Source organism: Malurus melanocephalus, unplaced genomic scaffold (genome assembly GCF_030028575.1).
Source record: "Malurus melanocephalus ecotype Western Australia unplaced genomic scaffold, MMel_1.1 scaffold_190, whole genome shotgun sequence".
Classification (NCBI taxonomy): domain Eukaryota; kingdom Metazoa; phylum Chordata; class Aves; order Passeriformes; family Maluridae; genus Malurus; species Malurus melanocephalus.
Genome location: NW_026623422.1, coordinates 259,126 through 286,820, shown reverse-complemented (window position 1 = coordinate 286,820; position 27,695 = coordinate 259,126). Strand labels below are relative to the sequence as shown.

General features: G+C 38.4%; 1 protein-coding gene across 4 annotated transcripts in view; it reads left to right on the top strand.

Annotated features, from left to right (window-relative positions):
* Positions 1–16: 16 nt before the first annotated feature.
* The window catches only part of KIAA0586 (KIAA0586 ortholog), a 66,507-nt gene continuing 38,828 nt past the window's right edge, over positions 17–27,695 (top strand). For all 4 annotated transcript variants that reach the window (XM_057373222.1, XM_057373221.1, XM_057373224.1 and 1 more), the window contains exons 1-22: positions 17–401; positions 945–1,021; positions 1,605–1,674; positions 2,681–2,747; positions 3,064–3,241; positions 3,628–3,861; positions 4,485–4,653; positions 5,470–5,649; positions 6,481–6,601; positions 7,489–7,621; positions 8,963–9,004; positions 10,332–10,558; positions 11,442–11,514; positions 11,826–12,083; positions 12,258–12,435; positions 17,758–17,946; positions 18,842–19,029; positions 20,237–20,344; positions 21,484–21,564; positions 25,841–26,037; positions 26,239–26,357; positions 26,943–27,130. In XM_057373222.1, coding sequence (XP_057229205.1) covers positions 125–401; positions 945–1,021; positions 1,605–1,674; positions 2,681–2,747; positions 3,064–3,241; positions 3,628–3,861; positions 4,485–4,653; positions 5,470–5,649; positions 6,481–6,601; positions 7,489–7,621; positions 8,963–9,004; positions 10,332–10,558; positions 11,442–11,514; positions 11,826–12,083; positions 12,258–12,435; positions 17,758–17,946; positions 18,842–19,029; positions 20,237–20,344; positions 21,484–21,564; positions 25,841–26,037; positions 26,239–26,357; positions 26,943–27,130 — 3,354 coding nt within the window. In that variant the 5' untranslated portion in view covers positions 17–124. The remainder of the gene's footprint in view (positions 402–944; positions 1,022–1,604; positions 1,675–2,680; positions 2,748–3,063; positions 3,242–3,627; positions 3,862–4,484; positions 4,654–5,469; positions 5,650–6,480; positions 6,602–7,488; positions 7,622–8,962; positions 9,005–10,331; positions 10,559–11,441; positions 11,515–11,825; positions 12,084–12,257; positions 12,436–17,757; positions 17,947–18,841; positions 19,030–20,236; positions 20,345–21,483; positions 21,565–25,840; positions 26,038–26,238; positions 26,358–26,942; positions 27,131–27,695) is intronic.

Sequence of the window (27,695 nt, the reverse complement as noted above, 5' to 3'; positions counted from 1 at the left end):
GCCCACGCCTGGGAGGGAACCGCTCCCCAGAGCCCTCAGGCTGCTGTCCCAGCCGCCGCAGCGCCCGGCCCGCACGGACACCCCTTCGTGAAGGCTCCGCTCGCCGAACCCCTGATGTTCCCCCATGGAAGCGGAGAGCAGCGGCAGCTCCAGCTCCAGCCAGGATTCTCTGAGCAGCCTGACGGCGGGCGATGTGCTGATCCGCTCCACAGSGGTCCGCAGGGAGAAGCCCTCGGCCGGCAGGAAAGTGACGGTCGCTGTGCAGAAGCTCCGTGACGGGGTCTCTCCGTGCCCGGGGGATTCGGCTGCGGGCGGAGCTCCCCGCGTTCCCCCGGCCGCGGTGTCAGCCTGGGCTCCGTGCGGGCCAGGAACCCCCCGCGTCTCCCCCAGCGCCGCTCCAGGTGCGTCAGTGACCGTCGGGTTCAGCTCAGGCTTGTGCTGAAAGCGCTGAGARGTGATTTCAGCCATGGAGGAGTTCTGTAATTAAAGAATCTTTGTATTCTCCTACTGCAATGGTCATCACTTTTGGTTTTCCCAAASTGTTTTGCGGGCTGTGAGGCTCTGGCACAGCTTGCTCAGAGAAGCTGTGGCTGCCCCATCCCTGGAAATGTTCAATGTCTGTTTGGATGGGGCTTGGAGTAACCTGGGATAGTGGAAGGCGTCCCTGTCCATGGGGTCAGGAATGCTTAATCCTTGTTAAGCATCCCTGTTTTAAAAATGTTCAATMATGTTCTGTCTTTTGGAGTTTTCCCCATGCTATAAAACAAGTTTCTCATTCAGACTCACTGAATTAATCAATGTTTTTAAACTTCAGCTCAATCTCTGTGCTCATTTGTGTTATGAGGGTCATGATGTTTACGCRTTCAAAGATAAGGAAAATGTGGAGCTATACAGAAAATGCACCACAAATTATTCTGACCACAGTAAAACTGCTTTTATTTTAGGAGTCCTAAGCACAAGGGGATATCCAGAACGTCTGCTTCCAGTTGAAAATTCAGAGCCCATGWTTTTATCCCAAATGGTAAGAAAAGTTGCTGTTGCTTCCTGCAATCCTGAACTAAGAGTCCAGTGTTTTCCTCAGAAAGCGGTAGCTCCTCTAAAAGCAGCACAAAATTTTGGCTCAGCTTCTGCACCACAACCGTGCAGCTGCTTTTCTTCTTTGGGTTGCTGCTAATGTTTTATTGCTGATGTTTTTGGAGAGGCTTTATTTCACACTGAGCAATAACAGTGCTTCATTCTCTTTGTGTGAGCMATTCAGGATTGTCCAAGATTTGCAACTTCTTTAAACTTAAGCAGGTGTAGTTTCACTATTACTTCTTTGGCCACATGAGGAGAATAAACTTTCTCAGCACTTAGAATATATACCTTTAATTTGAATTGTGTTTCTAGAATTTTAGTTGCCAAAAAGCAGTGTGAGTTCTTGACAGCAATGTCATCCACAGTTAATTCTGTGTTCGAGGTCCTTGCAAGTTTTGTTCCAAGACCTTTGTGTTACGGTGTRCAAACGATTCCATTTGTTTGCTCAGCAATCCCATCTGCCTCAAAAATTTTGGCTCCTGATGGCAGAGGCTTTGATCTCTGCTTTTTCTGCTCTTGTTTTGAAGGATTATCCCAGAGAAGCTGCAGCACAAGATGRTTCTTCACTGCTACTGGAAGATAGCAGAGGACCTGAAGGTAAGACACACCAATCTGCTGCTGCAACCCCTTTTTTTTTTTTTGTAAGAAGACTGATTAATTAAAGGAAAAGGGAGCTTTTAGATACTTTTTTTCATTATAGAAACTTCTGAGTGAAAATATTCAAAGGTTGCTTTGATAAAAAGATGATAATTGTARCAAATGTTCTTAAATTTTGTTAATTTTACCTCATTCTTGGTATTACACTCTTGTGAAAAACTGGGTGGGACTTCTGCTAGTGTACCAGAATGTTAAAATTCCTTTAGAAGGGGCTTGTGTCAATACATTTGTCTATTCCAAAACTTGTGGTTTTAATCCTTAAGCATCCTAAAAAGCACAATGTCAATGTATTTTCCTTTTTGTATCTTCCAAGTTTCAATCAGATTTGGGGAAGTGAAGACTTTTTAAAGAAAACACACTTCTGCAGGTTTCTTGGATACCTGGGGTGGTGTAGAGGGGAAAACACACAAATCAATACCCTATGTAAGACCAAAAATCAGTACTTCAGTTTCCTCTCTTACACTCAGAGGCAGCAGTTACCTGACTTACCAGCATTTGTTTCCTCTGTGGGGCAAACAGTGGGTGAGGGAGAGCCTGCAATCCTTTTAGCATGATTTGCACCTGTTAAGAAAATTTGTTGTAATTTATGATGATGGTAGAGAAAACTCACATCACAGTTTCTGGAGTTTTCTTAATTAAATTATTTTCACATTAGAATTTTCAGTACTTTATTGACTGAGTTGTCTGAGTCTCAAGTTACCATTGAGACTTTACTCACCAATATTGGACTTTATTGAGACCAACAGCTCTTACTCTTATGATTATTTAGGTCTGCTCCTTACTGGAGAAAATGAATTTGTTATTGCAATAGATGATGTGGTTTCTGCAGGCAACACATTTGTGCCAGCAAAATTATGTGTATTTAAATAATTCTTTGTCTCCACKTGGGAAATAGACATGTTGTGTCTATTATCTCAACAAAGCATGTTTATGTCCTTCCCCACAGATGATGTTTTTATTTCTCAATATGCCACTGGCCAGAAAAAGGCTCTGAGAGCAGTRTTAATGCAAAAGTAAGTATGAGTTGTTGTTAGTGTCTTACCTGTTCTGATTATGTACAGATACACAGCTATACCACTTTAGTTTTTTGCCAAAATGCATAGCTGGTAAGAAGTGTATTTTTTACTGTTCTCTGTTAGTGTCCTTTTTCTGTGCATGAAAGTGTTTTCAGTTGATTTTATTTGCTGGAGTATCTTGTGTCAAAACTTCAGGGAGAAATGCTGATACAGTGATATTAGTGCTGTATGTGGGAAATMATTTGCCAGGAGCAGATATGGAGAAAACAGTGCTGTTCACAGGCAGTTTATTTTTATTTGTTTACTTTTATAGAACTCAGAATGCTCCTGTTCATAAGGAGGTRAAGGTGCAGCTCTTGGGAAGTGGCTCCATGGAAAAAAAGGAAATTGTTGGTCGTGACACCAGATCAGCACTCAGGGAAGTTGACTCTGCAACAACCATTGCAGCAGCCACTGCTGCTGCCATTGCCACGACAGCTCCACTTCTCAAGGTCAGTGAGTGGCTTGTGGTGATTGCAGTCCTTGTCTTCTTAAAATAGTAAATGTTCCAAACAAGCCTGAAATTGTTGGTGATAACTCCAAAGAGCCTGAATGTGTCTACTCACTGCATTTTGTATTTGTCATCTCACATTTACTGAGCAATATACCAGAGGGAACTAGCTGGGATTTAACTAAATGGGCAGAAGACAGAGAACATTTGATTCTTCTAGCAGAAATTCATAACATTTCTAAACCACCAAACATTAGTGTTAAATAGAAATTTGTTTCTTTTGGGATGCAAATCCAGTATTCTGTGAAGAATATTTTTTTTGTTTCCTGCTTACACATAATAATGGATTTTTTTCACCTTTTTTTTTTTAAAAATCCTTTCTTGCAGGTTCAAAATGATCTGGAAGCAAAAGTGAATTCAGTTTCAGAACTACTTCAGAAACTGCAGGAGACAGACAGGCAGCTGCAGCGTGTGTCTGAACAGCAAACAAGTATGAAGGCTCAACGTGAGGAGCCCCACTACCACCAGAGAGTCAATGAGCTTGAAAAACAAATGAACACTTTCATGATGCAACGGATTCAGCACTTGGAAAAGTTRCAGGAGCAACAAATGAATATTCAGGTATCTAAGCCACAATGCAGAAACTTCAGGTTAATAATTTCTCCTGTATCTCAGTGTTAATTTTACAATAATTTGGATTATTTCTTAGTATTAGAAAGAAAGATCCAGTGGAAGTGGATCAAAGAAAGTGAAAACACAGCAAGGAAGACACTGAGGGATTGGAGCATGTCTGGGGAAAGGAACRGAGTTGGGGAAGGGTCTGGARCACCAGGAGTGGCTGAGGGAGCTGGTGGGGCTCAGCCTGGAGAAAAGGAGGCTCAGGKGGGAYCTTGTGGCTCTGCACAACTMCCYKACAGGAGGGGGCAGCCAGGGATGGGTCAGGCTCTGCTCGCAGGAAACAAGGGGAAATGGCCTCAAGTGGCACCAGGGTAGGTTTTGATKAGATATTAGGGAAAAATTCTTCGCTGAAGRATGGTCCGACATTGGAACATGCACAGGATAGGGGTGGAGTCACCACCCCTGGAAATGTTCAKAAAACACAGATGTGGCACTTGAGGGCTTGGTCTGGTGGGGAGCGTGGCAGTGATGTGGGAGAAGGGCTGGACTTGGTAATCTTAAAGGTCTTTTCCAACCTTAACAATTGCGATTCAATGACCAGAAATATCTGTGATTTTATCTCCTAGTCCCATCTCATCAGCTCTGCAGTGAACACACGTGGCCTGCAGCAGAATCCTGTGCCTGCCTCTGGTGCCCTGACACGACACTCGGAGAGGCCAGAGCAGAGATCACTCACCAACGAAGCACCTTCATCTCACAGGGGTTTATTCCCTACCACTGCTGCACCTGCCCAAGGTGGAGACAAATTCTTACTGTCTTATTTTCACTGTTAGTTTTGCATTAATTTTGTGTTCATTTATACTGGATTGTACATCACATCAGTGGTGAGTAGGAAACATTTCTTCTGTATAATTAGTTCTATTGTCCGAGGTACTGTATAATTTATGCAGCATTCTGAAGATGTTCCAGTATCTCCCAGTTTAATTTAAAGTGAGGCTTTTGATTAGTAAAAGTGAGGCTTTTGATTAGCCCCTCTGCACCAGGAAGGGCTTGGATTTAACTTTAAATAATCTTATTGAGACATAATCTGTGTGGAAGCCTGTAATGAACTAAAGTTGGGTTTTGGGGGTTTTTTTTAATCCCTTTATGATAGCAGTCAGAAGTATGAAATCTTCTTCTTGTTCACTTTTTTAACTTGTGAGGAATGTTTTGCATTTTTGTGAAGCATTAGTAGAGCTGGCAAGGGGGTTTTTCTAGATTTTTTTTTTTTGAGTCTACAAGGCAGGTAGTGATAGAACAAGGGGGAATGGCTTCAAGCTGAAGGAATGTAGGTTTAGATTGAATACTAGGAATTAAATTCTTTTGAGGGTGTTGAGACCCTGGCACCTGCTGCCCACAGAAGCTGTGGCTGCCCCATCCCTGACAGTGTTCCAGGCCAGCTTGAGCAGGGTTTGGAGCAGCTTGACCTAGGGGAAGGTGTCCCTCCCCTTGGCTGGAGGTTGGAACTGGATGATCTTTTAAGTCCCTTCCAACCCAAACCATTCTGTGATTCCATTATGCCATTTCCTATGAAGAAAATTGTTAACCTTTAAATAACCTCTTCTTTTTTAGTGTTTGCTGAAGCATATTCAAGCCATTTTCCAAGTCAGGGGGTTCATACACAAAAATCTTCCCTAAAGACACCAGTTCCTCGGAGATATGCTCCAGAACCTGTGCCCAAAACCGGGAGAATCTCAGAGAAAGAAAACCCTGTAATGGAAAAGGAAAATATTCCCAAACCTATGAGTGAAGGTATTGTAAAACACCTCTGTCCTCCACTGGCCTAAGCAGTGTGGCCTTGGGGTTACTTTGTGTAGTCCTCACCTCTTCTGACCTGTTGGGTTGCTGGCATTTAAATGCATATATTCAGAATATTTGGAATATATGTTTGGGAAGGGCTAGTTTTATTTCTGAGTCACTTACACATAACTAACTAAAGATTTGAAGACAGTGCTGATTTAATCTATAGAGTTTCAGCATGGTTGCTTACTGAAATATTTTTTCAGGTAGAAAATCAAATGCCCATTGTCAGGTTTCTGGAAGATTAAACAGAATAATGTAAAACTTGGGACCTACTCAATAACTGTCATTATTATTGGCTGAATTGAAGTTTCTTGGATTTTTTTTATGGGTTCACAGGTTTTATGGGTTGTTACAATGAAAAGAGCAGATGTACAGCAAATGTGGAGTAATTTTCTGTTACTGCTTTTGGTCAGGYTCTGCCTCTGTTACAAAGCTGTCAGGTATTCCTATTGTTCAGTGGGTCCAGGAATGAATGAAATAAGACAAAAGAAATATTCTGTCCATAATGTCACAGAAATTATTCTCAGTGACTCAGTTCATTGTCATCCCAGTTCCATCTAGCTTTGCTAATTTAAAGCAATCTTAGAAAGATAGGTTAATATGAGTGGCTTTAAGTGACTTGCCTTATCTGAAATAGATCTACATTTTTAAATTTTAAGAAGTATTTTGCTTTGCTTGGTGAGTATTATATAATTATATATCCAGAAAGGAAAAGAAAATATTTGATATATTGAACTAATCTAACTTTCTTTTTTTCTGTTTCATTTCACTTCATTTTAGGTGAAGGGGTATGTCTGGAAGACATTCTGAAGTCTCGGAAAATACCAGTGAAGCAAATGGAATATTCCAAGAAGAAACCATTAAGCAGCAATGAAATGAGCTGGCATTCTGAGAGAGACAGGTGAATAAACACAACAGTCCAAAGCTGAGGAAGRKTTTCTGTCTATTTTAAGGAAATGGAGAAGTGTATTGCATACTGATGGTTTAATAGAGTCACTGGTGTGGTCCTTGAGTCTGGCAAAGCTGTGTTGAAGTATTTCTGTGTTACTTTTCCATTACTTTTGGTTAAGGGAGATTTAGGTTGGATATCAGGRAAAGGTTCCTTCCCCAGGGAATGGACATGGCCCCAAGGCTGCCAGAGCTCCAGGAGCATTTGGACACCACTCTCAGAGACAGGGTGGGATTGTTGGGGTGTCTGTGCAGGGCCAAGAGTTGGGCTCTGATCCTCGTGGGTCCCTTCCAGCCCAGAATATTCCATGATTCTGTGATTTCTGTTGAATTGCAGGCAGATGAAGGCTTGTTGCTAAGGGTAGCTCATAACACCTTTCTCAGAGGTCAGTGGGTTGCACTTGAGTGTTTTTCAGGAGCAGCATCCACCTAACAATTCCTAAGCTTTAAAATGGATGAAAATATGTTCTTAGCCATGCAGTCTGAAGCATATTTTCCCTAGGAAATATTGTAATGTTTAATTTCACTAATATAATGAGAAACTGCTCATACATGCTGTCTAATTTATGACAGTGTGCACACAAATGGAAAGATATCCAAAGTTTAAATTTTGCCTATTAGATGTAGTTTCACTGTTGAAAATACAAGGATMCAGGGTGTTAAGTGGTAAACAGAGAAAACCCAATAACATCACTGTAACTTCAGATGCCAAAGAAATTTCCACATTACCTAAAGWGGCATTCTTGCACTGTAAATTCGTGCTTGGTTTCATAGCTGAATACTTTCTTGGGCCACCTGAGGAGTCATGAGAGGTGTAACCAGTAGTGTTTCTCCCCTCAGGCACAGTGCTCTGCCTGCAGACTCAATCCCTGCTTTTGAAAGCTACACTTCAATTGAGAAAACAGTGCAAAAAGCAGATGATTTACTTCAAGATCTTGCCCAGTTGAGAAGAGAAATGCACAAGATTCTAAAGGTAAAGTCAATGTAATCAGAATTACCAAGGGTTTGAATAAGAGGAATAGAAGTTGTGGAGAAAAAATTAGAAGTCTGGTATCAGTAAAAGTGTTGCTCTTGCTTCTACACCTGTAAAATGATCACATTTGTTTTAAATTAATTGAAATATTGGAGTCTGTATGTGTGGGAGAGCTTTGAGCCTGAGGAACACTCTTGAGCATGCAATGGACTGACTGCCATTGTCCCAGACATAAAACAGGTGAGAGAGAGGGAAAGACAGAAAGAAATAAGTTTGTTTATTTGTTTGTTTTAAGTTTTGGGATATTTTCAGTGCCTGTTCTCTGCAGAACTACAGAGCTGATGTAACTTTCTCATTTGGAAAAGAGCAATATTCCATTTATCTTCAGTCAGCTTTAGGGATGATTTAAGCACTTCCTTTCTCATTTTGCCACTTCTTTTTGTATAGAGTGCTGTTTCCAAGGAATTGCCTGGCCTAGAATCCTTTTGCTGTTTCTTGTGTTAATGATTTTGTACCTTTGGGAGTACARGATCTTGTTCTGTGCTGGCAACATRGAGCTTTTGACAATTGAGGCTTTTATCTCTTAACCTGGTTCCATTCCTGGTTCCACCTGTCTGCTGTGGTCCTCTCTGTCTTGTGAATATACACACTTTGAAAAAAACTTGAAAATTCACCTCTGTGATTTGGCTTGAAATGTAATAGCTTTGGTTCTGCTGGTTCATTTGTGTGGTTGAAGGTTTCAGCTTGCATATTTCCCTAAAAAAATATTTTTACATGTCTGTTTTTTGTTGCTGTATCTTTAGAAAATRCAGTTTGATCTGGTCATATCTCACTACATAGCTGATGCATTTTTATGGGGTTTTTAACACTTAGTGGATTGTACATTTAACTGTTCTTACTGGGAATGGAATATTTTCTTACCACTGAAATAACATACCTTAGTACAGGCCACAGAACAAGAGGAGGTAGGAGAAGGAATGGCAGGGRAAAAGATGCAGTTACAGAAATGGTTTGAAATCTCTCTTATGAAACAGGTCAATAGGAAGACAGAGATGTGATGACTTAGCAAATGGAGTTGGATCAATTAGATACTTAGCTGACTCCTCACCACTGAGAGATTTGTAGAGTAAGATAATAGATTTTTGGATAAATAATAAACCAGCTCTGTTACAAAGCAAAGGTCTGAATTAGCTGAGGACAGAAGGTGGTGCTCTAAYCCAGCAGAAGTGAGCAATGAGATGTTTTAGATCCCAAGGAATTCACTGAGGCCTGTGAAACTKATCCAATATCTCCTTTGGATTTTACCTGAAAGTTTCAACAGCTCTTCTTCTGTCTTTTTAGGAAGCACATTTATGGAAATCTGACATGAATGATCTTATTAAGGTATATATTGAMATTTTTATGTGTGTTAATTTTTTGGGTTTTGGGCTTTTTTAAAATCCCGTGATGTTGAAACAGTTTTGAATGTGTTTGCAACAAAATCYCTCTGCATGCCTGTTGCACACCTGTACATTTGTTAACAGGTTGCTCTTGTGTACAGATTACATTACTCTTGTTCAGTCCTTGTAAATCCCTTGAGGGGATAATTCAAATGTCAGGCAGGAAGCTGCTGTCTCAAATGGGCATGGTGTGGACTGCTCCCAGCAGCATTTTTTACAAATGTAACAGATCCAGTTACCATTTCATGATCTGGATCTAACGGGCAAGTCTACATCATTTTACAATTGATCATGTATCTGTATTTCTTACCTTTTTTCGCAGAGTTTGCCTGTCTTATTGAGTTAGTTTTTGTCAAAAAAGTTTCATTTTAAAATGAAAGCATATATAAAATTGATAAATAATTTGATATATTGTCCTATTTTCACCAGGCCAAGATCATGGGATCAGTGTGTTGAGACCTGTTTTGTTATTCCATTGTGGGAGTAAATTTGTTAGAACATAAACTTTTCTTTAATTCTGATTTCATTAAAGAGTAGCCTTAAAGCCAAAACTGAGTTGTGATCTGGGAGATTTTTTTTTGGTGTTCATTCAGTTGATGGTTTTGGTTTGAGGTTTCTTTTTTTTTATTGTACTTTTTATATTTTATCACTTTTTATATTTTTTATTAAATTAAGTTTTTGTGGACCTCCGGGTTTCCTCAGGAGTGTGAGAATGAATGTGAGAACTTGTGTGTCCTTTTCTTTTGTACTTAGCAGCTAATTTATGCTCGATTTTTATCTGTGTAAAAGGATTCTGCAGAGTGAGAGGCTTCATTGTTTCTTCTGAAAAGTGAAAATGAGCAAAAGTGGGAGAGGATCAAGGGGCTGCTGAGGGATTTATCTTTTTAAAATTTAGKAGAATTGCTTGGTATTTCTTGGAGTAGATTGATGCCAAACAAGTGCATATATTTAGAGGATTGGRGTTTTTATTAGACTTTTAATTATATTTAATTACTGTTACATGGAGAGATTTGTATCTAATTGCCATCTTTTCACATGCTTATTAGCCTCATTAGCATTGCCTCTCATACTTCACATCATTTTCCATTTGAGATCTTTTGGATGTCTTTCACTTCCCTAAATATATTTGCAACATAATGAACATTCTTGAGTAATTGAAGTTCCTGATAGTGCACATGGACAGTATTTCATATGATGGCATTGATGTGATAACAGATTAATAGGAAATTACAATCTCTGATTAAAAGCTAGATGCTCCGTTTCAATTTTAGTCAAAAAATCCTCCTGTTGCACCTGATCCTCCTGAACATCATCTGCWCAGCAAACCATCCATCCTTCAAAATGTCAAAGTGCCAAAGTCTATTCTGACAGATGCTGCAAGGATTTTGAGAGGAGTTCAAAACAATAAAAAAGTGCTTGAGGAGAATCTGGAAGCTGTTACTCGTGCAAACGATGGAGATGCCATGTATTCCATCACCAACTCCTTGACTACAAACAGGTCAGACCCTMCAATTCAGTGCTTTGTGAGATGATGTTTCCAAATCTGTGCATTGAAGAACTTGAGCACATTTGTGCAAAAAGGATTTGTTGACTCTTCTTAGCAATCATTGCCTGATTTTTGAACTTCAGATATTTTTTGACCTTTGTGAACTGAATTTTTGTCAGGTGCCTGAATCTGATTTCTGAGGCTTTATCCTCTGGGCAAACTGCTCTGCTGCCAAAGCATTTAGCTGTTTCCATTCAAACTTGCATTAATAAGAAAAYTAAAGACTAATTTAATTATTCAGATGAGGAGGCTTCATAAGCCTGTAAATTTACAGAACTAATCACCTCACAACAGATCTTTGGCTTTTGAACTTTGGCATTATTAGTTGTGTTAAAAATTCATGCTTGATTCATAATGGAAGTTTTCTATTAAAATACAATCTAAACTTGCATTTTCCTGAGTAAGGTAGCTGTTCTATATGTGTGGTTTTTTTAGACATGTTACCTGCTCTCATTATCTTTCAGAGGATGTAGTAATTTGTCATCTGCTTTTCTGCTTTTTTAAGTTGGAGTATTTTTGTTTCCTTGTTTTTTCAGTTGTGATCAAAGTAGGAAGTGACACATGGCTGCCTGTTATTCCTAGAACATTTGTAATCATGTCAATACTTGYCAGCAGGGAGTGGGGTTTGCAGGTGGCATCATGTAAGAACAGATTTGGATTTGGGAAKCTCCATGGGTGTTGCTTGATGCCTTTTGGGGAGTGTAGAGGTGCAGAATCTCACTGTGTGTGTTCAGGGCTTCTCTTTTTAGAGCATTTATCCGTCACAGCTTTCCCATGAACAAATCTGGGCCATTTGAGAAGCACTGACCTAAAATACTTCTTTCTTCTGTTTCAGAGATGTCTTGGAAGAGATTCGAATCCGAAGGACTGTGGATGAATGGATCAAGGCAATCACTGAGGAAATCCAGGTATGGATGGAAAAATGAGTTCAGATTTTTGTGTTACGTTTTTCCACCTTGCCTTGTTCATTCATGTAAAGGGATTTACTCACACCTTGAAAACATGAGAAAGCTGCCTATTCTTGCTAGCAGGTAGTAAGCTATAATAAAATATCTACCTCTGTTTTAAAACTGTAGTTGCTTAATGAAAATCCCTGGTCTCAGTTGCTGGCTGACGTGAAAACCAGGCCACTTCTCAGAGCTTCAAAGTTATCCACTCACTCTGCTGATAGCCTTGAAGAGAAAAATYTCCATTAATTACATTTATGTTTTCTATTTAGTCTGAAATGGCAAGAAATGAATCAGAAAAAGGGAAATGTATTCAAAAGGCCCCATGGATGAGGAGAGCCCAAAACYTGAAGCATATGAAGACCAAGAAAGAAATTAAAGAGAGAACTCAAAACAYCCAGGGATGCTTGACAAAGAAGCCTTTATCTGCAGCTAAGCCRTTGCAGAAGCAAGTGGAAGATAACACAAGGAAACAGAGGTTCAAAACTTACTTTTCTGAAAGTTTGCAAGGCAAAGAAAGAAGGGCAGATGTGAGTTCCCAAGCAKTTGGTTTCTTTTCTGGTAAAAACTGTGCAGTTTTGATGTGAAAAACTGTGTGTAAAAATGTGATAATTTGAAATGAAAGTGATAGCTCTTTCCTGTTCCAATTTTCCTAAGTGGAGAATTGTAAATTACTTTTTTTCTTCCTTTTTGTTGTGTGTCAGGGGGGACCTGTAGGTGGAACTGCAYTGGTGCAAAATGAAGATTATCTGTCTCAAGTTTATGGGAAAGCCATTTACCAGGGCCACCGCAGCACGCTTAAAAAAGGACCCTATCTGAGATTCAACTCTCCCTCTCCCAAATCTAAAATTCCAAGACCCAAGCTGATAGAGACTGTTAGAGGTAAGTAATTTTTTGATGGGATCAAGGTGTTCCTTGCCAGTTTTTCTACTAGGCATTAAATAAAAATATTTTATTTCTATTTAATATCCTCTTTTCAAAACTGAAGTTTTTCAACTTTGCTTAATGTGTCTCTCCTTTATTTTAGACTGTATAAAATAGATACTTTTTTCAAAATATGATAAAAATATTACTATGTCTTTCTTGTTGTTCAAGACTTAAAGAGTTGAATTACTAGAAATTATCACATCTAAAAGCTATATGTGTTGAAAAATGAACTCAATTTTTGATAAAAGTCGGGTCACTGGGACATATATTTTTCGTGGCAGGTTTATCCAGTCATTTAATTTAAATACTTCATTCATTCAAAGTTCAGAAATGTACTGAGATTTGAAAAATCACGGAAGTCTGCTGTTTAATTTCCCATTTGTAATACTTTAATTGCAATATGAAAAATTAAATATATGGGTGTGAATATGACATCTGTTAGCTTAAAAACTAAAAGATGTAATCAGAATCATTGGTTAAGCTCACTAAATGCAGGTAATTCCTTTTATTAGTCCAATCAGGGTTATAAGCAGTGTAACTCCTTTCTCTAATAGCTTGTTAAGATTATTTAATTGATCAAGGTTATTAGTTGATTAATAATGATTTCTATTAGTTAGTTTTGTAGGCAAAGTGTTAGGATAAGAAGGTCCTAATTTTCTCACCAATTAAAAATGTGTAGAAATAATTTAAAAGGGACACTCTATGATATCTGACATAGGTCAGTGTAGATAAACTTCATTTAGAGTTAGCAGACAGTAATGTTTTAATTGGATCTGTTTTATTTCCTTTTATCTTTTCAAAACTTACCTGATTCTTGATACAGAAACTAAGATTACTCTTTAACTGGTATGTCAGAAAAAACAGTGTGGATCATTTTACTGGGGGAGAGAGTGAGAAAATGACATGAGCAAAGGTAATGATGAAGGGAAAGTGGAAGTGGGAGAGAAGCTTAAGTGTAAGAGTAGTTAAAGTGATGGTGAGCAAAATGGGGTTAATAGGATGTGCATCCATGGAAAAATATTAGCTGGCTCCCTCCACGCTCCTTGCACTTAGGCTGTTGTTACCCATGCAGGAAAAATATTCTTGATGCAGGCTTAAATGTCATGTTTAAAAAAAGTTTCTAGGTTTTTATTACAGCTGTCAAAGCATGATATTCTGGGTGAAATACAGGAGATTAACATCAGAAGGCAGCCAGTCGTTGACGAAATCATGTTTTTAGGCCATTACAGTGTGTGGTATAAAASATATCTATGTTTTTGAACACAAGCACAGCTGGGGTTTGAGGCTGAGTGGTTTTTTACATTATTCTTGTTCTTATTATAYTGTGTAACSTGGTCTAGTGGAAGCTGTCCTTGSCCATTGYAGGGGATATGAGCTGGTTGATCCTGAAGGTTCCTTCCAACTCAAAACCCTTCTGTGATTCTGTTGTTATGATGTACATCCACAGTGGCAAGTCCTCAAAATGGCACAAGAACCTCTTGTTTAGCCTGGCATGGTCTTTATRGCACTTTTCTTACCTGTGCTTTGGAGCCTGGTTGTGATCCAGGAAGAAGTGTTACTGGTAGAAAGTGTTCACAATTCTCATAACCCTCCTGGAAAATGTGGGTTGTAGAGTAGCAAAAACCGAGAAAACTTTTCAAAACTCCCCGTTTTTGAAAAGGAGAGACCTTGTTGTTTGTGAAAACTGCCAGCTTTGTGGCTTAGATATTTTATTTGCCCTCTCCTGAAAGTCCTTTTTTTGGGTGAAAAATAGTGTGCTGATATCCTCTGGTGTACTCATTTGAAGCATGATACATCACTCTTTTTGACTACTGGCTGTGCTGCATACCTATAACTTAATTTATTCTGAACAGATTTGCTTCAGTGAAATGTGTGCTAGTAAGGACTTAGGGTAGTAATAACAGTGATACAGTGACCACTAAGATTTGGATTGAGAACAGGCACTTCTTTAAAAATATTTAATCAGCAGTTCTGCTTTTGCTGAGTCCTAAATGAATTTTCTTCTCTCTTCATTGGCCTCTTGTTCTTTATAGAAGGTCATAACCTTTCCAGTGAGGCCAATTTCATCACTCCAGAAACAATATCTTGTGAAGTGGCAGAAAGAGTGCCCCCCTCCCCCATCTCATTATAACAAATAGGTCATTTGGTCATTTGAAACTACCAGTTGAATTGAGCAGTGTCAGTGAAATAGGAAGGTGCAKGTTCTCTGTAACAAGCTGTACTGTGCTTTAGCTTTTTTCTGTTGGAGGCAAATAGGAATGAAAGGGAAAACTTCATTGGATCGATGCTGTTTTCAATCTTCCAGAACTCCTGCGTGTGACAAACAGTTTAAAAGCTCCTTGCTGGAAAACAGAGTGAACTCTGGATAGCCTCTTCTCAGAGTGATTCCCTTCCAAGCCATTAAGTCATGCTGCAGCAACACAGCAAAAAGTGTGTTTGCAAGAGTAAAGCCACCATAAAATTTGTTTCTCTATTTAACATCAGGCTGCAGTTATGGAAAGTTACGGTTTCGTCTCTATCCTGACAGTAAATAAAATAGGACACCCCTTATCTAAGGGAAGGATAGAATTTTTTGCATATTGTGTAAAGGAACAGTTCTCCAAGGAGTGTGTTCTATTCCCAGGTTTTCTGATTTTAACTCAGACTGAGGTCAGCCTTTGTTTGATACTGGTGTTACTTTTCTTTGATTCTTGGTAAGACTGTTGGTCAATCTGCTTCATTTTTGTGCTTTTCTCCATCTTGCCAATAAAATGGGAAGATAATTCGTGGTGTTTCACGTGGGTCTCAGAAAGACAAAACAATTCAATGATTTTGGGGACTGCTATTGTGGAAGGTGCTGTAATGGCAAAGAAAAGTATAAATAATAAAATTAGGAGCAGATCTATGCTCCTCTATAGCAGGATTGTAAATAAAATGCAACAAGGTTGAATATCACTTCAAAGCACCAGGTTCTTAAAAAAAAAAGAAGGAAATAAACAAATTGCTTTTCCATTAGACATGGTTGGTTCTTCCCTTCATGGATCTGCACCCACAGATTCCCTTCCTGGCCTTGATGTACCAGGTGATAAAGGCTTCACAATTATTGGAAATCTTTGACCTTGGGTTTGATTGGCTGAAAAATCCAGACTTGTTAAATGACTCTGTTTTGCTAGAGCAGTCCACTGAGCTTGTTTTAAATTAGTGTTAGAATAAGGATGTTTATTTAAGACTGAAATGGCCATCTGGAGAGTCTCTTTTCAGTCATTTTATAACTCTCAACCATTTTCTTTGCAAATAAACTATGGTGACTAATGCTTGGTTTCTTATGGGAAGTTAGGAAAAAAATTCAACTAACACTTTTATGAGTAAGAGATCATTTCTAAAAAAAAAGCTGGAGTTGTTTTCTTGCATAATGTGAACTGATAAATACATGTAAAACACTGGTTTTTTAAAGCTAAGTTTAATTAAATGCCTAGTTTCTGCCCAGTGCAAATAAACTTTTCAGGGAAAAATGAAAAGTTGAAAGCAATTAAAATGAGGTGCTGTGTGTATGCAGTACTTAATCATTCTCACTGTGAGAACCTTGTTTTTRCAAGTTGGCAGCATTACAGATACGCTGCCAATTTCTGCTTTTACTCAAAAGTTCAAGGCCAAGGGGGACTGTTAGATCATGCAGTATGACCTCTTCTAAATCACAAGCCTCTGAACTGTATCTATTTACGTTACAGAGTCCAGTAATTTGTCTGACTACARAACAGTTTTTCTGGCTAACCTGTGCTTTGCAGAAAGGCACAAGCTCATCATTTAAAGATAGCAGAAATTCTGCTTCTTCCCGTGGCAAAATATCTTATAGTTCAAAAACAAATAGGATACTTCAGATTTATTATCTGATTTGTAGTGAGGTTTTGGCTGCAGTTTACAGCTACTTCAGTTTCCAGGTGATTTTTTCTTAACAAATGAAAAATGCCATTTAATGTCCCATYTATTTTAATATTTACAGAGATAAAGACTTAGTGCTGAATGCAGCATTATCATCTATGGAAGTCTTCTGCTCCATCTCAGACATCCTGTGGAGACATTTGGGGCATTGTGTTGTGATTTCTCATTCCATTGCTTATCCAACCTGACCATAAACTCTTTTCTCGAGATGCTTCTCTCTGACCTGTTTTTTTTTTCCTGAGGAGTCATGACTTGTTCTTGTTTCCAGGCTTACAACCCATAATTTGTCTGTACAAAAATACAGCTTTATAAGCAAATTGCCTTACTCGCTTGTCTGCATCTAACAAAAGTCACGTTATCAATCTTTATTATCCCTGTGTTTTATAATCCAARACTTTCATTCTTCAATTAATTTAGAGGCTGTTAAATGTGATCAGAGCTAAAAAGTGCTTGTTGCCACRTGTTAACTGGTTACAAGTGCAGGGAGGTGATTATTAGAAACTACAGAGGAATAAGATGACATTTTTTTGGCTGTAACAAAGGTATGGAGTTGGCTACCAGTGTGATTCTTTCCAGATTCATTATCCTAACACCTACAAAATAACAGTAGAAGCACTTYTGCCTGATTGACAATTGTTGACACCTTTTTTTGAGGGGGGTAATTTTCAAGCAGTATTTATCCATTTAGATTAAAATTAATAATTTCCTTAATGATATCCATTGTTTGCTGTAAGTTGAATAAGACATTGCCTGACTGCATAGTGAGAAATGCACACTRCAATAAATGTTCTCCTCTGCTCTCTATGCTTAAGACATTTTTACATATAAATTGCTTCTGGCTGGCTATTCACTATACACTTGAAAAATTGGACCAAAAAGTCAGTGTTACCTTGATGATGGAAGTCAAGACTTCTGGGTATTAGCTACAGCTTGATTTTCCAGTAGCAGTGAGTTGTTAAACCAGGAATTTACAGATTATACCTGTTCCTTTGATTGCCTTTCAGTTTAGTGACTACATTTCAAACCTAGATATGGATTTCTTCTTAACTGCTAAATCACASATTTCATTCCAACCTACTACTGTCCTTTAGTCCTTTTCATGTTTCTGTGCTATATTCAAGTTAAAAATTGCATTTTTAACTCCTTCATTGCTGCCAGTACTGAGATATCTACCTCAGTASTTTTAGGTTCTTCCCTTTGGGACTCCATCCCTCTTTCCCTCTATTCCACAGCAGAAATTTACGATTGATTGTAAAGAAAGGCTTTGTTCAGTAGAGTGAAATCACTGGGTTTGGACATGCATTATGAGCTGCAGTTTCTCTGCTCTTGTTTCAGGCAGTTTCTCTGCTCTTGTTTCAGGTACAAAGGTTCGTTCAGCACGGACCCAGACCTGCTCTCACACCCAGAAGGTCATCAGCAGCCCCAGGAAGAAGCATCCTGTGTATGCCCTGGCCCAGGAGAACCGCTACCTCTTCAGTCCCAGCCGAGATGTCCCTGCTGCCTCTGGTCCCCTGGAAGGGCACCTCATTCCCATGGCTATTCCACTGGGTAAGAGCAAATAACCTGGAGAAAGGTGTGAGCAGGTTAATTGACACTATTGCACAGAAATATAACTTGTATCTCTGTATGTCAGTGATTTGGGGGTTGGAATTAGATGATCTCTAAGGTYCCTTCCAACTCAAACCATTCCATGAGATTTACACCTGCCCTTCTCATAGGAAATCTGATTTTCCTCATCCTTCATGCTGGATGTCTGGTGACACTTTGACAGAGCAATTACTTGCTTAGCTGTCCCTTTTTTGGTACACTTTGGTTTCAGGGTTCATGTTCTTGCTCTTAGTTTGGTATCCACGTAAGCAGGAACTGAATCACTCACCCTTGGATTCAACATTTGCAATGACTTCAGCCCAACAATTTCAGCAGGACTGTGCCAAGCACAGTAAATTCCTTGTCATGACTTCTGCATTTTTAGACCTTCAATAGAGTCTTTATATAGGGCTTGTTTTAAGAAGGTTTAGTATTATATTGGCACAGAAATAAGGTAATTATTTTTATTTAACTCTGTCTCAAAAATTTGGGTTGTTATACYAAGTGTAATAGTATTTTGGTTATGATTAAGAGAATGTGAGGTGGGGGGAGCATGATCTGTAGTTTTTGGATGGCAAACACAATTCATATTTTCAGCAGTAGGTGTCASCATAGTCAAGAAAAGTGAATAAAAAAAATAGTGTTGAGTTGCCAGTTTCTGCTAGGAAAGCCTTAAAATTAGCTGGTGAATTACCATGTTTTAGCTAATGTTAATAAGGATCTTTTTTAATTGGTCTGTGATTTCACACAGGATCTCAGTCTCACATGAAACTCACAGAATTTAATTTTAATTAATTTATTAATTTACTGGCTTTGGAGATTCATACATAAATTTTTGCTTTTCAACTGTGTTCAGGTCAAACCCAAAGTAGCAGCACATTACTGCAGCCTGCTGGAGTTGTCACAGATAAACCACACCCTGTCACAGTTACAACCTCCTTTCCTCAAGTGCCACCAAAGCCTSCAGTTGAGGTAAAAAAGCCAAATATTGCTGTAATAGAGATGAGATCAGAGAAGAAGGATCCTCCTCAGCTCTCTGTGCAGGTACRTGGCAAAAGTGATGATTATTTGTTTGTTTATTTTAGTGAGTGCCAAGTCTAGATATTCTGAACCATCAGTAACACACTTTGACATCAGAAGTTGGTTTTCAGGGAGAATTAGAAAAATACAGAATGGASGGACCAAGCATTTCTCATGCTATASTAATGTATTTATTCRTATTTTAACAATTATCGTTATTATTTGGCCAAAATAGAAAACTATTTCTTCTCTAGGTCACCTATGCAGGGCGTTTGTAAAATAGATCTGTGTCACATTCTCTTTTTTTAATGAGATTTTTGAGCCAGAGCAAACTTGGAATAAAAGAAGTATAAACATAAATGTCAGTTTTCTTGGATGATTGCTTTGGCCTTTAAGATTTCTGTTTCAAGCATGATTGTCAACCCAAGGGTTTCACTCCTGATTAATCAACCCTTGCAGTCCTTACCTYGTGGGTTGGGTTTTGTTGTTTTAATTTTTTACTGAGTCTGTTGTCAAGGAAGATAATGTTTCTCATGTGCTCATTATTTTGGATTCAAATTGTTGAGACTGCACACACTCCCCCAYGCACCTTTCAGACACAAATGATTCATGGAACTCAGAGTTAAACACAGGTAGAGTGTTCTGTGCTTTGTTCCCTTGCTGTGGCACTTTATTCCACCCACCTGCATTTTGCTGTTATTTCACCCAGTTCTTAAATATTTAAGGTGATTTTTCTTTTCCCTGAGGAATGAAGCAAGCACTGAACTCTGTTCYTAACAGAAATACAGCACATTTTGATGCTGTAATGGACATGCCTTTAGTATAAACTATATAACAATACAATTATCCTTTGGTTTTGCTGTACCAGATTTGTGGCAACATGAAGCCAATACAGTTGTTGGCCAACATCTTCTAAACTGATTGCAAACACACCTCTGCTCTAATTATATTATAGGTAATTGGTGTAGGTACTATCACCTTCTGTTCTGTGCAAGACAAAGTGTCAGGGAATTAGAGAAATCAGATACAGCAGGACAGGAGGTGAATATTTCTGGTTATTACAGTATTTTGTTTTCAGAACCAAGTTAATATCAGATGCAGGCATGAGAAAAGGAGGTCACTGAATTTTAGTGGCTCAGAAGCAAGTAGAAGAAAAAATCTACGAAGTTCAATGATAACAGCCAAACTAATACATAGATTTTTATATATTGATGTTTTTTTCCTGTCCTAGGTGTTACCAAATGTTGACATTGACAGTGTTTCAAGTGCCAGTGTGAGTGTAAATCACRTTCCTTCAGGCTCTGAGCCTCTGCTCCCTCCTGCTGATGCTGYAATACAGGTACTGATTGTCTGGGAATTCAAATTTGTTCAAAAAGAAAATACGTTAAATTGCTGCAAAGTTCTCATTGTCCTTTTTTCAGCTAGAGAAATGAGACAGTGCTAGGAAAAATGGAGTAATTATTCTAAAGAATTTATAGTGTAAGGTATTTGTTTAAGAAAATGAAAAATTGCAGAAAGACGCTGTTCTGCCAAGATTAAATTATCACCRTAGTAAAACTCTGAGAAAAACAGTSTTCCTGTGTCCTGTAAAGAATTATAATCCCTCTTGGCACATGTCTGTCTTGTTTTCACTGGCTTCAGTGTTCTGAGGATGTTCTTTATCCCTCCCTCTGCTGCTTGGCTGTTCTGGGGTGGTCGGTGGTGTGTGGGCACAGCCTGTGCTGCTGGAGTGGCCACTCTGTTCTYTTTCTATRCAACTTTTCAGAAGTGTTTGTAATCTTCTTCTGAGCAGTAAGGAAGGGTTTTGTGCAGCTCTAAGGGTAACTGCTGTGTGCTGAAAGATAAGGACAGACTGTGTGAAGGCTTGGCAAGGCACACAAATTATTTTTTTGTGGCTATTGTACATTTTATTTTCTTGACTGCAGGAGTTAGGTCCTCCATAGACCTGGGATCCAGGTATTCACTGAGTAGAACAGATATTGTGGACTGAACTAGTGATTTGTATTTAAAATYATRTTATTCCATCCCAGYAAGTTGATTAGAGGGATGGAGCACCTCTAACCAGGCTGAGARCATTGGGATTRTTCAGWCTGGAGATGAGAGGGCTTTGGGGTGACCTCATTGCAGCCTTCCAGTGCCTAAAGGGAGCTGACAAGGARGATGGAGAGAGGCTMTTTAGGAGCATGGAGTGACAGAACAAGGAGGAATGACTTCAAACTGACAGAGGGCAGGTTTAGTTGGATGTTGGGAAGAAATTTTTGATTATGGTGGTGGGGGRAGGCCCTGGCACAGRTTGCTCAAAGAAGCTTTGGCTTCCCCATCCCTGGCAATGTTCAGGGCCAGRTTGGATGGGGCTTGGGGCAACCTGGGCTAGTGGAAGGTGTGATTTAATTGCATTCTTGTCATGAAGGTTTTCTGCTAATGCATTTCCACCCCCACAAGATGAAATATGTAACAAGTGCAATCTGTCTTTGTAAGACTCCAGAGGAAATACCCAGTGAAGAGGAAGATACAAACTTGCCAGGAACTCATTTCATTGATGTTACTGACCTCATGCAGGTAATGATATTGCAAAGGTGTCTTTGCCTTATAATAATTTTATAGTTGTTTTATATTATTGTGTCAAAACTGAAACAGAGTGGAAAGAAACTACTTTGCTTTCCTAGCAGCTTTAAAAGTACACTCTGTGAGCGCTGCTGAACTGTTTGCAGTGCTGTAAAGAATATTAGAAATTACTGTGTGTTGGTRAGTAGAGAAGCTTTTGAAAAAATTAGAGTAAAAAGCTAAAATTAGGTTTTATTTGGATATGTTAGAATCCACTAGAAACACAAGTAGTTCTCTAAAATCAGCAGTGATTATAGCACTTAGATGTTMCATTTTAGAGCTCTGCATGTAATGAATRTAGTGACAGGCTGAGAGAGCTGGGGTTGTTCATCCTGGAGAAGGTTCTGGGGAGACCTTGGAGCCTCTTCCAGTGCCTAAAGGGGCTCCAGGAGAGCTGGAGAGGAACTCTGGACAAGGACCTGGAGTGACAGGRCAAGGGGGAAAGGCTTCAAACTGGCAGAGGGCAGAGKTAGATTWGATTTTAAGARGAAATTCTTGAAATAYTGTTTTCTCTAGTTTACRGTAACACAAGTTTATTTGAGATACTCTTTTAGAGTTTASGTTTTTTTAGGTAGCAGATCCTTTCTTTGGTTAGTTGACCCCTTGTCAGGACACTCAGTGGTGTCCTGAAGAACACTCAGGGTTGGTGAACCAGCCTGTATTTCACTTCACTGAACAAATCTTACTGTGTGCAATCAAAATGTATCCAAAAAATTTATACTTTTTGCCTTTTCTRTGTGTTCCTGATCTCAGGATTAGAGTGTACATCAAGTATTAACCCTACAGCCTACAGGTAGATTTATTTTTAAAATAAGCTAATGTTGTAACTTTTTCAGTTAGTTAAAACAAYCCTAATTTGATGGTTTGTCTATCAAAAGTGTACAAATGTTTTATTCATTTATAGTTTCAAAATTACCTTATGTTACTGGAGGGGAGGAGTTAAATCTCCATGGACATTGTTCTTCTGTTAGCACCAAAAAAAGCTTTAAAGAAATCATTTTAGGAGCTACCAAAAATGCTGTAATGTTAAATTTTTATTATGTGAATAATAGCTATTCATCTTTTCTTTTTTCATTTTTTTTTTCCTGGATTGCTTTTATCTTTTAGTTTTGGCAATGGGATATCTTTTAACCACAATACCAAAAATGTTCCAAGTGAAACATATGTTTGGCCTATGACCACACAGACAATGTTCTTAAAAATGTGCAAGGCAAACACAATGGGGAAGCATAAAATCAGTCTCTGGAGTGGCAGGGGTATTTAAGACATCAAAAGAAACCAAAGTTATTGTTATAAAAAAGTCTTCAGATTCATGAAAGTATGTGCATAAAATGCTGTATAAAAAATAGCTTTTGTTGTCTTCCACCCACTCCCCTTTTATTATGAAAGCTTAATTCTGTTAGAACTGAGTAGGATAAGTATTTGAATGGAATATCTTCCTTTTTTATTTGTTTGTTTGCTTGTGTTACCTTTTTCTGGTTTTTTTTGTTTGTTTTTTTTTCCCTGGAAATGTTCAAGGCCAGGTTGGACAGGGCTTGGATCAACCTGGTCTTGTGRAAGTGTCCCTGCCCATGGCAGGGGTCAGAACAAAATGGTCTTTGAGGTCCCTTCCAACCCAAACCATTCTGTGATTCTGTGATTATTTCAGAGTGAGAAACTTGCTCAGCTCACATGAGCCCAGAACTCACTCTCTAAAGAGATTTATTGAGTCTGCTCTCAAATTCTTATGAGCAGCCACATCCTGCAGTTCTTTAGCAAACTCCCTGGGATTTCAGATTAAATGCACTCTTTGCTCTCTCTGAACATGCCCTAATTGCAAGGTGGGGGCTTTTTTGCTCAGAATTTTTTCTTCCAATTTGAATGCCACAATAAAATATGGAACCTGCAGAGTTCAGAGGAAATGTGTTTTCCTCAACCCTCATTTCCCATAGATGCTCTTGGTCAGGACATTGATATTTTTACACTTCACTCTTCAGACAAAAGCTCACAGGTGACACCTGCAAGCAGCCTGACCTCACTGGTGAGAATTGCTTTAGAAATCCGTCAAGAAAAAATCCATGGCTGAAGTTTCAGGAGTCTTTAATAAAGACTCAGCATGTACATGTTTGGTAATGGAACAAAACTAATCTATACCATCTAATAATTTTAAACTTTTTTTTAAAATTTCTGAATGTAATTTGGGAAATAGARTTTTGGCTTGATACTTTATAATAAAGCACAGTGATTAATATTCCAATCATATCTGAAAGACTTTCTAATTTATGCCATATTTTGATTGGGATGTGATAGATATTTTCAACAGTCTCTTGGGAAGCAAAATTCAGAATTGAGTGCAGATTATTCAAGATTGGGCTACAAGTTGATATATCTTCAAGTTCAATCTGTATAATTAAATACTGACTATTACATTATTTTTTTTATTTCAGCAGAGATAGTATATCACCCCCAAATKAATATAATTTTGTGCATTATTATGGATTTGTGTGCTATTAAATATAAAATATTTTAGAAATGCAGTAGAACTGCAACAGTGTGTCAGAGTTACGAAATATATGTGAGATRTATTGTATGTACTTGCTTTATTTAATCCAGATGTTTGTATTTTGCATACTTTCAGAGGTATTAAATAGGCAACATCAAAGAAAATTTATGGAGTAATGCAAGCAGAAGAAAATGCATAATGAAATGTTGGACAAAGACATCTTTACATTCGCTGTCAGAATGAATTATTGTTCTGAATACACATATCCTAACAGCATGAATTGCTTATCAGCTTGCAAGGCACCCAGGGCCTTCTGAGTTTAACTTCACTCCTTATTTTTGTGCCTAGAATGGTTTAAAGATATTTGTTTGTCACCCAAATATACGTCTTCTGGTTTTCTTGTTTCTTTGACGAACTATCATTGTTTAACGATCCAGAAAGACCCAATAGTTTTTTGGTTTTTTTTTGTAATATCCATAAGGGATCTCTCTGAATTTACAGTTTTAAAATATATTAAGGTRGAAGAAGTGTTAATGCTGGGTTGAGGAAGGAGACAGGAAAATGTTACTTGCTTTTTTCCCCTTCTCTGTTCTTTCTATTTTCAGTGATTTCTTCCTTTTTTTCCTAGATAATCTGTAGCATGGGGTCTTCTTACTTTATGGGTTAAAAGTAAGTTTGATTTACATAAGGGAGACTTTTTTCCTCCTTTCAATGTGTTGGAGATTAATCTTAGTAAGTATGGATTTACAGTAAGATTTTATGCACCATCACATATTTCTCACTGGTAATTCAGGGCTCAGCTCGTCATCTCTTTCTGGCATGCCAAATTTTCTTCTTAAGAGAATCATGTTACTATTAGAGACATTTGTTTTTAATATTAGAAGTGGAGGTTGCAGGTTCTCATTCATCAGGAGCCATTACAATAGGATGGGTTAGTGGCTGCTTTTTTGGGACTTGGTGCTGCATTTGTGCTCCAGGGAGAAAGGAGAGAGGTGTCTTTGGAAAAAAACAAACATTTTAACACACCAAGTCACTTCTCTTACTTTTTAGAAAAAGCACTTTAACATGAAAATCAAGATGTCTGTAAGGGTTGTGTGAATTATTGCCCAGAAATACCTTCTAGCTTTCAGCAGCTGAAGTTAATGGAAGTGTAAACACACATGTGACATATGTGTAAACTATTAATGTCTAGTTTTCAGTGCTGGAAAGTTTATTAGTTTTGATTGACTACATGCTCGTTAACTTTTGTGAATTTGTCTTTTCAGATGGGAGACTTTAAAGAACAAGTTTGATTTATTTTAAGAAAACCAACCAAAACACCAAAACCCAACCCAAACAAACAAAAAAAAACCCTAACCCAACAAGTTACTGTAGAATGTTTCCTAGAGTTTTTTGTTTAGAGAAGGAACATTTCTGGTGTGACTTTAAAGAAACCTGACGTAGGTCACAAGTGAATTTTTCAAGTATTAGCATTGCCACTGGCTCCCTGCCCTGTGCAGCACAGGCAGGAAATATGAGCCAAATCATGTTTTCCTGAGCAGTTCCTATGGCTTTATACCTCTGCAGATTTATGWTTTGCTAAGCTTAGAGTTGTATCAATTAACTACAGCACACTAAGGAGGGAGAGTGTGGTTTGTGTGCTGTGATACATCTACAAATGTTTCTTGAAGAAAAAAAAATCTCACAGCTACCTCAATGACATTGCCTTCCAGAAATGTACCATAACTTAATTTACTGCTTATTTATTAGGATCAGGAAGAGGAGAGGGATGAAATTCCAGAATTCCTTGAGCCTCTTCTGGAGCTTAATGGCCAGTTTAAAGTTGCCGAGCCACAATACAATGGTCCTTTGTTTCCTCCAGTGGCTTCTGCTCCCCAGCAGTCTGCTGATATTTTGGATGAACTAATTCAAAGGAGAGAAACTATAGAAAACAGGTTGATAAATTGGTGAGTTGCAATTTAATGAAGTGGCAAAGAATAAAAATGGAAGAAGGAGTGRTTCCCTAATGATCCTTCCCTTTCTTCTCGCCCCCATTCCCTTRTCCATTTTCCTTTGGGCTGCCTTGCATTTTGTGTCAAGAATGCTCTTTTGTGTGCTTTTAGGTGTCTTGGTGTTTGCTGATACTTAAATGGGTTTTATTCTGCCAGGGTGGAACAAGAAATAATGGCAAAAATTATCAGTGAGATGTGCCCAGCTCGGAAAGAAGCAGTGCCCAGCATCAGCAGCTCAGAGAGTGAAGACAATGAGGTTGTAACCCCTGACATTGGTAAGTTGGAATTATTGTTCTCAGCAGATGGATTATCTCAATTTTTGGCTAATTTTAACAAGCTGTGGAGGTAGATGTTGCCTGAGCCCAAGGGTGGATAATGCTGAACCAATGAAACTGTAAAAAGCAGCAGTGCACACCTGAATTTATGTTGAGGCAGAGCAAGTGTTACAAGGSCATTGAAATAAATTATCTAAAAGGAAAAGAAAAAGGAGACACAGAATAACAGCACTGTACAAATCACCTTCTGTTAATTGGCCATCTAAATCACATTTGGCATTTTGCTAAGCCTGTAATGTTTGTTTGCCTTTCTTTTGTTAATAGATRTGTCAAAAATTACTTCCCTTATGAATGAGTGAGAATGGAGACAAAAGCATTTCTCCTGTGATGYCACTGCCCTTTGCTGTTCCCTTCTTTAATGATCCTGACTTGTTTCTYTACTGTTGTTTATCTGGAAAGCTAAAAAAAAAAATCACTTTTTGCAAAGGAATGTTTAAAAATTAATAGAGAATGAGTGGCTGCAGTATAGTACATTCATTTTAGTAGTGAGACCTGACTGTGTGCTTTACGTTTCTTCATTTTCAGTTGAAGTTGCTGGTGGTGGAGGATTTCAGCTCTTTGTCAATGCTGGTGTCCCYGTGGACTCAGAAATGATAAATCATTTTGTAAATGAAGCTCTCAGTGAAACCATTGCAACCATGCTGGGTGACAATCAGGCTCAGAGAACAGTTCCTGATCCAAATGTTATTCCCAGCACAACAACCACTAAGATGGTAAGTCTGTTTTATTTAAGCTTTCCTACTGAAGTTCTSCTTGSTACTTAATTTCATGTTGTTGAAAGACAGCTTGTGTTATTTCCAACCAAAAATAGTTACTCTGCTTTCTTGCAAACAAATGAGATAGGAAGAAATTAATTTCCTCATCTAAGAAGAAATGGAAGCTGAGAGCAATATTATTTTTGGTCTTACGGGCTTGCAGCCRTTCTTTAATCACTGTTAAAATGACTGTTAATTCTTTCTGAGTTTTGAGTTCAGTAGTTTTGAATAAATGCTTAATTGATTTGTAGAGCTTCCTGTAATACAGGATAATTTCCTGTGTTCCCTTTGATAATCAAATGACAGCTGGCTGTTACTTTGATAGCAACATGACTGTGCTGCAATCYGGTGTTGTGTAATGTCTCTGGGATGACTGAGGAAATTGCTGTGCTTAGAAATCCAGCTATGGAAGGCTTTGTTGCAAGTAGGATCAGTTACTCTGTTCTGCTGCAGTGCAGTTAGACTGAAACACCTCCTCCTGCCTGCTGCAGGGCACAAATGGGTGATTCTGTAGGCAAAAGTA